This window comes from Microcebus murinus, chromosome 3 (genome assembly GCF_040939455.1).
Source record: "Microcebus murinus isolate Inina chromosome 3, M.murinus_Inina_mat1.0, whole genome shotgun sequence".
Classification (NCBI taxonomy): Eukaryota; Metazoa; Chordata; class Mammalia; order Primates; family Cheirogaleidae; genus Microcebus; species Microcebus murinus.
Genome location: NC_134106.1, coordinates 56,359,876 through 56,374,633, shown reverse-complemented (window position 1 = coordinate 56,374,633; position 14,758 = coordinate 56,359,876). Strand labels below are relative to the sequence as shown.

The 14,758-nt window shown below is 38.7% G+C and overlaps 2 protein-coding genes across 3 annotated transcripts in view; both read right to left on the bottom strand.

Annotated features, from left to right (window-relative positions):
* PLEK (pleckstrin) overlaps positions 1-14,758 on the bottom strand; it is a 224,262-nt gene that overhangs the window by 191,778 nt on the left and 17,726 nt on the right. The window lies entirely within an intron of this gene.
* PNO1 (partner of NOB1 homolog) overlaps positions 1,327-14,758 on the bottom strand; it is a 31,152-nt gene continuing 17,720 nt past the window's right edge. The window contains exons 2-8 of one of the 2 annotated variants that reach the window (XM_076000837.1): positions 14,423-14,678; positions 14,042-14,191; positions 12,125-12,208; positions 11,867-11,927; positions 11,515-11,632; positions 3,755-3,825; positions 1,327-2,746 (exon numbers count right to left, since the gene is read on the bottom strand). In XM_076000837.1, the coding sequence (XP_075856952.1) occupies positions 2,679-2,746; positions 3,755-3,825; positions 11,515-11,632; positions 11,867-11,927; positions 12,125-12,208; positions 14,042-14,191; positions 14,423-14,629 (759 nt within the window). In that variant the 5' untranslated portion in view covers positions 14,630-14,678 and the 3' untranslated portion in view covers positions 1,327-2,678. Of the gene's footprint in view, positions 2,747-3,754; positions 3,826-11,514; positions 11,633-11,866; positions 11,928-12,124; positions 12,209-14,041; positions 14,192-14,422; positions 14,710-14,758 lie in introns of those variants that run through there. The other variant, XM_012750129.3, reaches the window with a different exon arrangement.

The window sequence follows — 14,758 nt, the reverse complement described above, 5'->3', positions numbered from 1 at the left end:
TCTCCTCTAGAATATCATCATAACTCTCCAAACCCTGAATTCCGTCCTGAATTTCTTGCGACTATATTTTCTTTAGAACCATTGGCCCCAATCTCTCATGTCGAGCAATAGAGCTCTCATAGGGCAAATGAGAAGGGCTGCTCGTCTTCTTTACCGTTCCCCGATGAAATGCATGGGTTGTGCAGATACACTGTGTAGCCACGCCCATCACTAGGTTTTATTTTCGGGGTAGGGCTTATATTGTGCAAATGCTTAGAAATCCTGCTAGGGCTTATGGGCTTTTATGGGTAGGTCTTATTTTTGGGGAAACATGATAGTCAAATTTAATACCTCTATTCCTTCTGATCCTTTCCTATCTCAAGAATTAGTTGGGTTCCCTCTAATGTTTTCTCTTCCTTTCAACCCCCAATTATTCCTTTCAAACCCCAATTAGTATGACTGTCTAAGGGTTGGAAGGGGAGATATAAACACTTGACTAAGGATGGGCCTAAAATAACTCCTTCAACCGAAGTTCAGCATCCCAAATTTTAACAGCTGCCTGGGAAATACATGTGCTCTCCCATGTAGTTTTAACTACATAAGAGATCTTCAAAATGAAGTTAATTCAAATAATACAAAAATGTTACTTCTCTTTAATACAGAGAAATCGTACTTTCCCAATCAAAATTATGCTCTTGGCTGGAAGTGGTGGCTCACGCCTGTAATCCTAGCACTCTGGGAGGCTGAGGCGGGCGGATCGCTACAGGTCAGGAGTTCGAAAAGAGCCTGAGCGAGACGCCGTCTCTACCAAAACTAGAAAGAAATTAATTGACCAACTAAAAATATATATACAAAAATTAGCTGGGCACTGTGGCGCATGCCTGTAGTCCCAGCTACTCGGGAGGCTGAGGCAGAAGGATCGCTTGAGCCCAGGAGATTGAGGTTGCTGTGAGCTAGGCTGACGCCATGGCACTCACTCTAGCCTGGGCAACAAAGCAAGACTCTGTCTCAGAAAAAAAAAAAAAATATGCTCTTAACTTTCTGCCTCAGTGCCTTAAAAATCAACCCAGAACATTTATGGTTACCTAGCAATGGTTCCTTTCAGCCAAGTGTTCTGAAAACCTGATGAAAGCTGTGGACATTCCCCAGAAAAGTACATACTAAGTAGTCATAATTTTGAATGTACTCCCTAGGCAAAGGGTGAGGGTGGGCAAGTACATCCAGAAGCCTGTACAGACTCCAGAGTAAAGTCTCAAGGTGTGAAGAAAGGGATCTGATAACACCATGCGCATACTTTCTCCATGCTGTTGTGTTTCAACAGGATAAAAAATTATTTGCGATAGGACATTTTCAGCAGTTTTCAGTTGAATTCGTTGTTAGTATGCAACTATATCCATTTCCATGCGATGTACAAACTAGCTGGGAACAGTGACACATGTTAAAAGGAAACACACGATGAAAGGAAACAGCAGCTTAAGAAGAGTACTTTTTCTTTTAGTTCTTACATGAACTTTCTCATACTCTTTAAAAGTTTACAAGAGTTTTAAAGATGTACAAGAGATTATAGTATCAAAATTATACTTTATAAAGTTCCATTTAAAAATGCATAAAATAATCAGATAATATTTAAATAGGCAGACCCTAGTTAAAAATCTATTGCACAATTTTTATTGGGAAGGGACATTCTTTTACCATTTCATCTTTACTACAGAAGAAATAGACTTATGATGGTTCTACTTATGATTGTTCGACTTACAATGGCATGAAAGTATTAAGCATTCAGTAGAAGCTGTACTTTGAGTACCCATACAACCATTGTTTTTCACTTTCAGTACAGTATTCAACAAATTATATGAGATACTCAACATTATATTGGCTTTATGTTAGATAATTTTGTCCAACTGCAGGCTAAGTGTTTTGAGCATGTTTAAGGTTCAGTAGGTTAGGTGTATTAAATACATTTTTGATATTTGCTATTTCAACTTACAGTGGGTTTAGTCAGACATAAATGTATCGTAAGTTGAGGAGCATCTGTATACCCAATATTGGCAAGGTCTGACTACTTTCACTAAACGCTTATTTGAAAAATAAAACTCCTTATGTCAACCTTGTGATGTAGGTCTTTAATTTTAAAAACTGCAAAACAGGTATAAAGGTTAGCCCTTATTAATTCATACAGTACAGCTAAAACTGCTATTTATGATCTCATACTAAAATGCTCACACACCACACAGTATTTAAAAAGGGACAAGTTTCATAGAGAGGTTTTCTGAGATGATCCTTTTAATTATAATATATAAAGAAGAAATATTTATAAATTTATAAAATTTATAACATTTTATAAATTCATAAATAAAAACTTATAAATTCATACAGAACTGTTTCAGCTAGTTTACCTCCAAATGAGAGGATTACAAACTACGCAGATCTGCTACATACAATATAAATGAAAAAAAATTATAAATTATACCTAATGTGTAAGTATAATAATGATATTAGATTTTGATATTTAAATACTCTTAAAAGATGCTGAATGTGAATACTACAAAACCTTTCCTTTCTGTTTATGCTCTGGGAGAGAATGGAAGAAGTGACCAAGGCTCGAAGTGACTGAAATTCTTCACATGGTTTCTTGTGACCGGCTGTAGAGTATAAAGTCTTTTCTTAGAGTCCAAAGACAAAAAGTCTCTGATATGAAATCAGAATCGGTCTGCTGATCTGCTAGCCACAGCCCGAATATTGCCATAAACCTTTGATGGAGGATTTCCTGCAAAGGAAAAAAAAAAGTACTTATATATGTATAATATATGTATACAAATACACTCATAGACAGAAACTGCAGTCATCCCTTCACATCTGTGGCAGATTGGTTCCAAAACCCCTGCAGACGGCAAAATTCTCAGATGTCCCTTATTGTAAAATAGTGTATTTGCATATAACCTATATGTATCTTCCCATATACTTTAAATTATCTCTAGATTACTTATAATACCTAATACAATGTAAAGACTATGTAAATAGTTGTTATACAGTATTTTTTTACTTGCAGTATTTTTTGTGTGTTTTTAAAATGTTTTTGATTTATAGTTGATTGAATCTGCAGATGTGGAACCTGTAGATACAGAGGACCAACTGTACAAGGAAAAGAGTCTACAACCCTAAAAAGAACAGGGACCTTTTTTTTATTGGATCTACCTTAAACTAAAAAAGCTTTTAAGGAAATCATACCCAAATATTCTCCAAAAGACATTTTAAATTTCTAAGAGCCAAAGGCACTGAGTTGTCAAAATATTTCAAAAAGAAGCCAGTCAGCCAGACCTGGGCACCAAATTAGAATCCCCAGTATTTTCTGAGCAAGCTTTTAGCATTCTATAACTCTTATCATCAAGTACCTCTATCTTTGCTGCAGGATCATGCAAATGGAATTAAATGGATCAATTAAATTGATCAAGCTATTTAGCAGCTCCTTTTTTGTTGAACCTAAAATGTGATGTTCCTGGCTAGTCTGGAATGGCTCTGCTGTGTACCTCATCAGGAAAGCAGCAAAGATCTAAGCAATGTTACCTAACAAATACTCTCTCTTCTCTAGCAGACAAATGTAATCTAAGCAAAAATATTTCTACTTTTTTCTCTAGGTCCACATTTGCCAATTCCCATGGGTTTCTACTTGCCATCTTTAACATTACCCTAAACTGCTTTGCAAATGTGGTGTGCATTCCTAAATTAATTCCCTATTCTTTCCAGAGAAAACACCAAAGAAATAAACTGCTATTACCCAGGATGAGGTTGCAAATGGCAGTTCTTGCCATTTTGATGTTTTGGAAAGAGCCAAGGATGTGAACTTTCCTGAAAGAGATAAAATGAGACAAGTTAGTTACAAAAAGCATTTCCTTACTGAAGTCTTATAAGCCAAAAACTGGAAAATGATGATCCAGATTCCTAAATGAAGGTGGTAATGATGGTTGCACAACGCTGTAAATACACTAAAAAACACCTTTAAAAAGGGTGAATTTTATGATATGATGAATTATATCTCAATAAGAAATTATTAGAAAAGATAAAAAATAAAAAACAAAACTAAAAAGTTCTTTAAAGATTCTTGGTTAATAAAGGCTACCATCCAGTGAGTGCTTCTCTGTGCTAGGGGCTTTACACACATGTTCTCATTTAATCTTCTCATTTAATCTTTTTTTTTTTTTTTTTTGAGACAGAGTCTCGCTTGTTGCCCAGGCTAGAGTGAGTGCCGTGGCGTCAGCCTAGCTCACAGCAACCTCAAACTCCTGGGCTCAAGCAATCCTGCTGCCTCAGCCTCCCGAGTAGCTGGGACTACAGGCATGCGCCACCATGCCCGGCTAATTTTCTATATATATTAGTTGGCCAATTAATTTCTTTCTATTTATAGTAGAGACGGGGTCTCGCTCTTGCTCAGGCTGGTTTCGAACTCCTGACCTCGAGCAATCCGCCCGCCTCAGCCTCCCAGAGTGCTAGGATTACAGGCGTGAGCCACCGCGCCCGGCTTTAATCTTTTTTATTAGGTAGATGCTACTTCCATTTTACAGATGAGGAGAGAAGTTTACAAGAAATTTAAAAAGCTGCCCAAGGTTATACACTGGCAAAGTTGATTGTTGAATATTTAGAAATGCAAGTAATCCTGTACTCAATTACAATATATTTGGGTTTCAACTGCACAGCTTTCTAAAGATTATCTGAATTTAAGTACTCTGAAGGATCATCCAGACATTTAATGGGCTTTCATTACTATATTACTCAAATAAGTTTGATAATACAGAATTTTGACTATTTGAGTCCATCTTCCAAAGTGTTTTCACTGTGCCCTCTACAATAGCTATTAGCTAAATTCTCCATATCTTTAACTTCTATGAACATTCCCTTCACCTTCTTGTTTTAACTAAAACCCAGCTCTCAAATGGTGGCCAGTTTTTCCTTCACACACTATATACCACTGGGCCTGGACGAAGGGCAGGTGCCTTCTGGCTCTTTATGCCACATCCAGAACACACATTCCCCTCTGTCCACCCTAAAACACCTTCAGCTCTGAATCTGCACTTAGCCTACATCACCTACCACCCCATCTGGTCCTCAGAGCCCCTGTGGATCATCCTCGAAGACTTTAGCTCCTGGCTTGCTTTCTCTCACCGTTCCTGTCACCATTCTTGATATCTTCAATGTCCATGAAGGTGGTAATTCTAATGCCCTTGGTTCTTGACATCTTTTATATCAATATTGGATCTTGCTTTCCACCCTACTCCAGCCTCTCACTGCCATGGTCACAACCTGGACTTGGTCATTACCAAAAACTGCAACTCCTCCATAATTTCAATTTCAAACATCCAACTCTCCCTTTACCACCTTCTGTAATTTCAATTCATACCACCTAATCTACCAACATCAATAATTTTTTTACCCTGCCAGAACCTCCCAACTATTGACCCTACCCATCTGCACTGCCCCTCACATCCTGCCTCCCCAACTCTGCTCACAACTGTCCAATGACTTCCCATGCTCTTGGAGTAAAAGCCAAAGTCCTTACAGTAACCTCAAGGCCCTGTTATTTCTGACGTCATCTACCACACTGCCCCTTGCATATCTCGCCAAGCCAGTCAGGCCCCCTCACTCTTTGCCGGACATGCTCTCAACTCAGGATCTCTGCTAGTTCTTCCCTCTGTAACGCTTTTCTTCCAGATACAGGCAGATACATTGAAAACACACATTTAGATATGCTCCTTCCCCAAACTTCACTATAATAACAATAAAGACATAAGCTCAAAAGAAATAAGAGGATAGTAACAGTAACAAAATCCAGAAAGGTGAAAAGCAGATAGGGCAGGAACTGACTTTGCAGACAAAACTACAACTGATGCATAATTCGGCAGTGGGAACACTGAGAAGCAGAACTGCAGGAAGAGACTCCAACAACCAAAGGATTCTAATAGCAAATGAGCTAAGGTGAAAGGTGAACCCAGGATGGCCACAGTGCACCAAGGATGAAGACAGAGAGGGCAGGGGTACTTTTGGAAGAGAATCCTCTAGGAAAGATTTCTAAAATGTCTGATGCATCTGAATACACCAACAGGACACAAAGACAATGAATAGATTTTTACTAAATTAGTACACTGAAAATTAAGAAAACATACAGACACAGAAGAATTACTTCCACAAGGAGCACATTTTCTCAGGACCTCTTCAGGCCATGTGCTCCAGGCTGGTCACACATATTTGGAACAGAATAAACCTCTTTAAATTAACAAACAAAATACAAAAAACTTTCTCAAATGAAAACAATATTGCCAAGGAAAGATAAAGTAATCACAGTATTTCACCTGGCTCAACTATAAACATGCTGAGCACTGATTTTTGTTTGCAGGCAATACTGAACCCCTGAACACTGATCTACCAAGAGCACAGATGACTATGGGGAAGACAGAGAGGAATCGGTAGGCTGGAGTGTTAGAAAGGCTGAGTGTATGTGGCAGAGGCAAGAGAGGGGGTGAAAGAATGCTAAATCTTCATCTTTCAGGGTAGAAAATAGTGAATCTCAAAAATAAATTAGGAATCTGTATATAAACAAAATATCTAGAAATAGGGACATAAATAATTTTTTAAAATTAGCTAAAAAAGCTGAAATTGGTTCCTCTAAAGAGGGTGAAATGGAGGCAGGTAGCAGAAACTTTTGTTTTCTTAACTATGTGTATGTCTCACTTTGATAAAAATAAAATTATTTAAAATAGAGCATGGAAGATGAGGAAATAAAGACAACAAGAATAGATAAAGTGGGAGTAGTGTTGCTACTAAAAGAACCAAAGTAATAGGGCAATAGTTGGGAAAAGAATGTAGATTTCAAGACACATAGGCAACATTATTTCCCATCTACTATACAGAATATATCTGGGACAAATTGTTTTTAGTTTTATATCTTATTCACATTATAGTGTACTTTGCCAGGTTATTAGCAAGTCATCAAAAATAACATTTATAGGATGAGTGTGGCGGCTCATGCCTACAATCCCAGCATTCTGGGAGACTGAGGTGGAAGGGCTGCTTGAGGCTATGAGTTTGAGACCAGCCTGGGCAACATAGGGAGACCCCATCTCTACAGAAAATAAGAAAAATAATCTGGATATGGTGGCATGCACCTGTAGTCCTAGCTAGTTGGGAGGCTGAGGCAGCAGGATCACTTGAGCCCAGGAGTTTGAGGCTGCAGTGAGCTATATTGACAGCACTGTACTCCAGCCTGGTTACAGAGTGAAACCCTCGAGACTGTGGCAGAGGGGGTGGAGGGTGGGGGGCAGGGGGGGGAGAAGAAAGGAAAAAAAGAAAGAAATCATTAAGGAGAAGGAATATCTGCCTCAACAGGTTTTTAATGCAGATAAAAGCACTGTGTTCTGGAAAAAAGTGCCAAAAGGACATTTATTAATAAGGAAGAGAAGTAAGCACCAGGATGTAAGGCAGGAAGGGACAGGCTAACTCTATTGTTTTGTGCAAATGCAACCAGATTTATGATCAGGACTGCCTTTACCTACAAAGCTGCTAACCACCAAGTCTTGAAGGCCAAAGACAAACACCAGCTGCCAGTCTTTTGGTTGTAAAACAAGCTGGCCTGGACAATGAGAACACTTTTTCTGAACTGGTTCCATCGAGGCTTTGTCTCTGAAGTCAGGAAGTACCTTGCCAGTATAAGACCAACTTTTAAAGTTTTTGTAGTATCGGACAATGCCCCTAGCCACCCAGAATCCCATGAGTTCAACACTGAAGATGCCAAAATAATTTATTTGCTCCCAAATACAATGTCTCTAATTCAGCCCCTAGATCAGAGAGTCATAAGGATCTTTAAGGCACATTACACAAAGTACTCTATAGAAAGGATTATCAATGCTATGGATGAGAACATCATGAAAGTCTGGAAGGATTACACCATTGAAGATGCCATAATTGTTATAGAAAAAGCCATGAAAGCCATCAAGACCAAAGCAATTAATTTCCACTGGAGAAAACTATGTCCAGATTTTGTCTATGACTTCACAGTATTTTACAACAAAGCTTTGCCATTCTGGAAATCATGAAAGAGATTGTGGTTATAGCAAAAAAGGTGGGGGGTGAAGAGTTTCAAGAAACAGATCTTGGAGAAATTTAAAAAAGCTAACAGACATCACAGAGGAATTAACAGAAGACTCGATGGAGATGAGTGCTTCCAAACCAGTCCCAGATGATGAGGAAGAAGATGTAAAAGAAGCTGAGCGATATAACAAATTAACACTAGAGAATCTGCCAGAAAGGTTCTGATTATTCAAGACTGCTTTTTGACTTCTTTTACAACATGGACCCTTCTATGACACAAGTATTAAAGCTAAACAAATGGTGGAAGAGGATTGGTACAACATAGAAACATTTTTAGAGAAATGAAAAAGCAAAAATTACAATGTATTTCCGTAAAGTTAAACAGAGAGTGCCTGCCTCTCTTGTCTCTCCTTCTACCTCCTCCTCCTCCTCTTCTGCCTTTGCCACCCCTGAGATAGCAAGACCAAATCCTCCTCTTCCAGTTCAGCCAGCACTCAACACAAAGATGATGAGGATGAAGACCTTTATGATGATCCATTTCCACTTTAATGAACAGTAAGTATATTTTCTCCTCCTTACTATTTTCTTAATAATATTTTCTTTTCTAGAGAAAGCTAGAGCTTACTTTAAGAATACAGTATAGGCCTGGCATGGTGGCTCACGCCTATAATCCTAGCACTCCGGGAGGCCAAGGTGGGCAGATAGCTCAAGATCAGGAGTTCGAAAACAGCCTGAGCAAGAGCGAGACCCTGTCTCTACTAAAAAATAGAAATTAATTGGCCAACTAAAAATATATAGAGAAAAAATTAACTGGGCATGGTGGTGCATGCCTGTAGTCCCAGCTACTTGGGAGGCTGAGGCAGAAGGATCGCTTGAGCCCAGGAGTTTGAGGTTGCTGTGAGCTAGGCTGATGCCACGGCACTCTAGCCCGGGCAACAGAGTGAAACTCTGTCTCAAAAAAAAAAAAAAAAGGAATACAGTATATAATACATATAATATACGAAATATATGTTAATCAACTGTTTATGTTATCAATAAGGTCAACAGTAGGAGTAGTTAAGTTTTAGGGGAGTCAAGTGATATGTAGATTTTCGACTATATGGGAGGTCAGCACCCCTAACCCATGCATTGCTCATTGGGCAATAAATATGAACTACTGATATACCCAACAAAGTGGAGAATCTCAAAATAACATACTAATTAAAAGCAGTCATGCACCAAAACCTACATACTATGATCCATTTAAATGAATATCTGGGAAAGGTAAATCACAGTGACAGACAGTAGAGCAGTGGTTGACTGGGAACATGGTGGGGGCAGGGGACTGACCACAAAGAAGCACAAGAGAATTTTCAGGGTGACAGAACTGTGTAAGTGTAGTAGAACTACAGGACTATATAACATTTGCCAAAAATTCATTGAACTAGATACTTAAAACAGGCAAATTTTATTGTATGTAAATTGTACCACAATAAAGCTATTAAAAATTGGTTCAACTTATAAGTTAACATTTATAAATATACTTATAAATTTACAAATTATAAATTTAATGGCATACTAACTCTAATTTCATTAACTAATCATTTCACAGTTTTGGATTTCTAAATTCACAAAAGCTTTTAGGGCTATTCAGTCAGTCCCTGACTTACAATGATTCCACTTAAGATTTTTCAAGGCCTGAAAGTGACATACTTTTAGTACGCTCCTCAACTTACAATGAGGCTGCCTCTGGACAAACCCATCATATGCTGAATATCCTAAGTCAAAAACACACTTTTGACTTATGATATCTTCAATTGATGATGGTTTTATTGAAACACAACACCATTATAAGTTGGGGAACATCTATATATAGTATTTTAAAATGTAGTGTACATTTCCATATTTTAAAAATTTCCAGTTCCAAAAAGCTTTTCACATGGCTCCATATTTGTGACTCTAGCAGTCAATCCATAAAATAAAAAAATATAATACCATAGTTTCAGGTAAAGAGGACCATCAACATAGTATTACAATTATCCTTAAAGTATAAAGAATATGTAGAATATAGATTCTAAATAATGATGAGCCCTTCAGTTTAGAGCAAAAATGAGATGATATAAAATGAAATTATTTCTGGATTTAACCTCAGGCAGAGCCCTCCTCTCAGTCAACTGCTTTGTTTCCCAACTTCAATGCATGGCATTATATCTTCTGAGCCATCTGCCAGTAAGATCCCCATCTTGGAAACAAAGCAGTTTCAACCACAGAGAGGGATAATCCCAGCTTTGGTACCCTTATTTTAAGCCCATATCATCTTATTTACATTCACTCATAACCACTCTCTAGTGTTTTGTTTTTTTATTTTGGCGACAGGGTCTCACTGTCACCTGGGCTAGAACACAGTAGTGTTCATCATAGGTCATTGCAACCTTAAACTCCTGAGCTTAAGCAATCCTCCTGCCTCAGCCTCCCCAGTAGCTAGGACTACAGGTGGGTGCCACCATGTCCAGCTAATTTTTCTATTTTTTGTAGAGATGGGGTCTCACTATGTGGTTCAGGCTGGTCTCAAACTTCTGGCCTCAAGCAATCCTCCTGCCTCAGCCTCCCAAAGTCTTGGATCACATGTGTGAGCCACTGAGAGTGGCCCATGCTCTCTAGTTTTTTACCCAATGTGTAATATTCACCTTTCTTTTATATATAAAAGGCCTTAACATACATATATATACACACACATATATAAAACATATAGAATCATACGTAAAACATACGTATTTTTAAAAGACTCACAATGGCATCTGAAACACCAATTGCTTGTTCTCCCTTCTGATTTATTAGATTCACCTGAGATACTACCTAAATCTTCATCTGTAATATAATTTCTTTTAACAGTGTTCCTACACATTTTCCTTATTGCCAAATGAGAAAAAAAAAAATTTCTGGAGTTTTCTCAACTTAATCTCCTTTCAAACGAGGTAACAATCTATTCATGCAGCACCGTATACAGATGGTCCCCAACTTAAGATGGTTCAACTTACAATTTTTTGACTTTACCATGGTACAAAGGTGATCTGCATTCACTTTGCTGTACTTCAAGTACACAAATAACCATTTTGTTTTTCACTTTTAGTACAGTATTCAATAAATTACATGACCTATTCAACATTTTATCATAAAATAGCCTTTGTGTTGGATGATTTTGCCAACTATAGGCTAATGTAAGTGTTCTGAATATGTTGAGGTAGGGTAGCCTAAGTTATGATGTTCAGTAGGTAAAATAAATGCATTTTAAACTTAACGATATTTTCAACTCATTATGGGTTTACTGCAATGTAACCCCCATCATAAGTCGATTAGCATCTGTACTAACAGAGAATTAGTGGCAACATTACACATAAAATATGACTGTTATGACTTTTTAAAAAAACTAACAAGATCAAATACAAATTATGACAATATTTTATGAAGAGCAGTACTTACACATCAGCCAAAACTATCCGAGTCCGAGTTACATTCTCTATGGTAAATTTAGTTTTTCCTCCTTTACCAGCAATTCTTCCTATTGCTCTCGACAGATGGTCTCCCTTTAGAGGCTTAACTAAATGAGAAAAGCAAGACTTCAGAAGGTAAGCCATTCCAGGGCACCACCCATTTCCACAAAAAGTTGAACCACCAGGTAAATTTCCCTATAAATGACACACAATATACGTTTTTTAACAGTTGCTAATAATAATATAGCTCAAGTGATGCTATTAGAAAACTGAGGCACAATACAATACAAAGTCAGCAGTACAAAAAGAGTATTTCTCAGGAAAAGCCACCATACACTCACCATCTGTAATTTCAAAAGACTCTAGGAAGAGATCATCCAACCTGATGAGGGCAAGGGCATCCTATAATATAAAAATGAACATTGTGAAGGCCCTTCCATTTAGACACCTGAGAATGAGTGAAGTAGAAAGCATTGTGAAACTAAAATTTGTAAACTCTAGAGCTAAAAAGCTCAATTTTTAAAAAATGCCCAATTCACTAAAATGTTCACGCTGAATATTTTTCAAGTCCTCATTTAAGATGTTACGAAATCACTCACCTCCACCTGAAACCCAAGAATAAAGGCTTTCACAAAATCAGCTGCTTTTGTCAGAGCACTAACATCCTTGGTTTCTTTACAAGTCTGTTAAAAAAAAAAAAAGGAGGGGAGGTACAAATTATAGCTGGGAATGAAATAGAAAATACAAAAATACAAAATACCAGGAATGACCTTTCCCATTATTATAATTTCCTTCACCACCACATTTCCTAAATATATTGTGTATGACCCAGGTTTGGGTGAGATAAATCCTGTATTTCATTTACAAAACAAAACCTTCCCAGCCCCAGAGCTGGGCAATTCCACCCAAAGACTGTCAAATGACTGACCGCACCCCACCATTTGACTGATTAGACTTGAGGGCTAACAACAAGACACTTCTGGCATAGCCCAATCATGTACACTCTATAGGACCTCTATCCTTTGTACATCCCTTCTTCTTCTTCTTTTTTTTTGAGACAGTCTCACTTTGTTGCCCAGGCTAGAGTGAGTGCCATGGTGTCAGCCTAGCTCACAGCAACCTCAAACTCCTGGGCTCAAGCAATCCTGCTGCCTCAGCCTCCCTAGTAGCTGGGACTACAGGCATGCACCACCATGCCCAACTAATTTTTTTCTATATATATTAGTTGGCCAATTAATTTCTTTCTATTTATAGTAGAGACAGGGTCTCACTCTTGCTCAGGCTGGTTTCGAACTCCTGACCTCAAGCAATCCGCCTGCCTCAGCCTCCCAGAGTGCTAGGATTACAGGCGTGAGCCACTGCGCCCGGCCTGTTCATCCCTTCAATGCCCAACCTGGTCATTTTCTCTTCTCCGTCAAGGCAGTCCTCCCTGGGAGTCTTGACTTAATCTTCTGACTTAAATTATCATTCATATGTTGATGTTTTCCAAATCAACAACTCCAGTCCTAACTACTTGCATGACTGATGCTGAAGGGGAAACCAAACATGGTTTAAGCAGGGATCCACCCTCAAAAGAGAGAGAGCTACAATTTCCCATTTTCCCTATATATGGTGACTTTTGGGACATCCTGTATTAACAAAGATGAGTCTATATAATGGGGTTCTGATGGTGGTATAAAAATCCTTAAAAAGAAAATATAATTAATTTTGGTTACTGATTCTGGTATAAAATTGGCACCCAGAAAAGAAAGCCCCAAGTCAATTAATTTTAAATGTCTAACTCCTGCATTGACACTATGGAATAAAAATATATATGTATACAATTTATATTTATTCTCAATTTTCCCCAAAAATGAGTACCATTAAAACAGTCATGCACTGTGTGACAATGCTTCAGTTAAAGACCCACCATATATGCGACAGTGGTCTCATAAGATTATAATGCAGCACATACAGAAACCTGATAAATGGTCCTAGATAGTGGAATTGCAGATCAAGTAGGAGAAATGATTGATATTCAGTAATGGTGCTGGGAAATTTGTTTTCCATATGAAAAATATATGTAAATAAATACTATACACCATCTAGGTTTGTGTAAGTACACTCTGATGTTTGCATAATGCCTAAGGATGCATTTCTCAGAACGTATCCATGACACTTGACACTACACGGTTCTTCTAAAACAGCGAGTACTTATGTTCACTACTTACATACTTCTAAGACAATCTCTTTATTTGGCCTTTTCTCAATTCAACACACAACATTATAAAAGATATACACAAACACAGCCAGTATTTAGTATAATTTCAGAACCAACTTAGGAATTCAATTAATATTTGTATTGAATGCAGATTTTGAAAACATTTGGGAAGTTCAAGTTCACTGTGATAAATTTAAAAACTGGAAGGAAACCATTTAACAGAGCAAGTCCCATTAAGGAAAAGTCTACTCATGCCTTTTCATCTCTATAGGGGAGAAAACCTAGTATATTCAGATATGGTTGAGATTCTCCTTACCCTGATTTCTACATTCCTTGATTTCAAGTTAAAGCGTATCTGAAGTCCCAAATGTTCTACTATAGGAGTAAATATCTTCATCCAGTTTTCTTTTAATGGTGTGTATCTGTTCGCTGGGACTGGAATTTTCCTTGTTTCTTCTTTCCCACTCTGCAATAAAAGAACATACAACTCAGGAGACGCATGGAGAGATGACAGTGGAGTTGTAAAATGACAGCTAATCCACAGAAACTAGTTCCTTTCACTGAAGTAGTTAAACTTCAGAAGAATCACGAAAGAACAGCGCCCCTACAGCTTCAACAACACTCAGAAGCCACCAGCTTCAACCGCCTCTGGCCTTCCACTCGTCCCTGTCCCAAGTACCAGGAGCCCCTCCAGTACCAGGAGCCCGTCCCCGGACAGGGGCGGGAAGACGGGCCTCTTCGCCGGCCGGGCCTCCTCTGTGTCCATGCGGCCCGCGTCCACGCCCTCCCCTGCTGCAGACAGCTGATCAGCCTGTCGTTTCTTAGCCCGCCGGCCACCCTTGCGGGTGACCTGGGTGAAGCCCTCCTCGGCCCCGGCGCTCTGCGCCTCCATCTCGCCTTCCATCCTCAGAGACCTCCAGCCCCGGCGGGCGCTTCCGGCTCCAACACGTGTGCTGCTGTACCGCGCAGGCGCGCCGCGCAGGAGCCGAGATTCGCCAACCAACCTCAGGGCTCCGCCCCCTTCCCTGAGAAG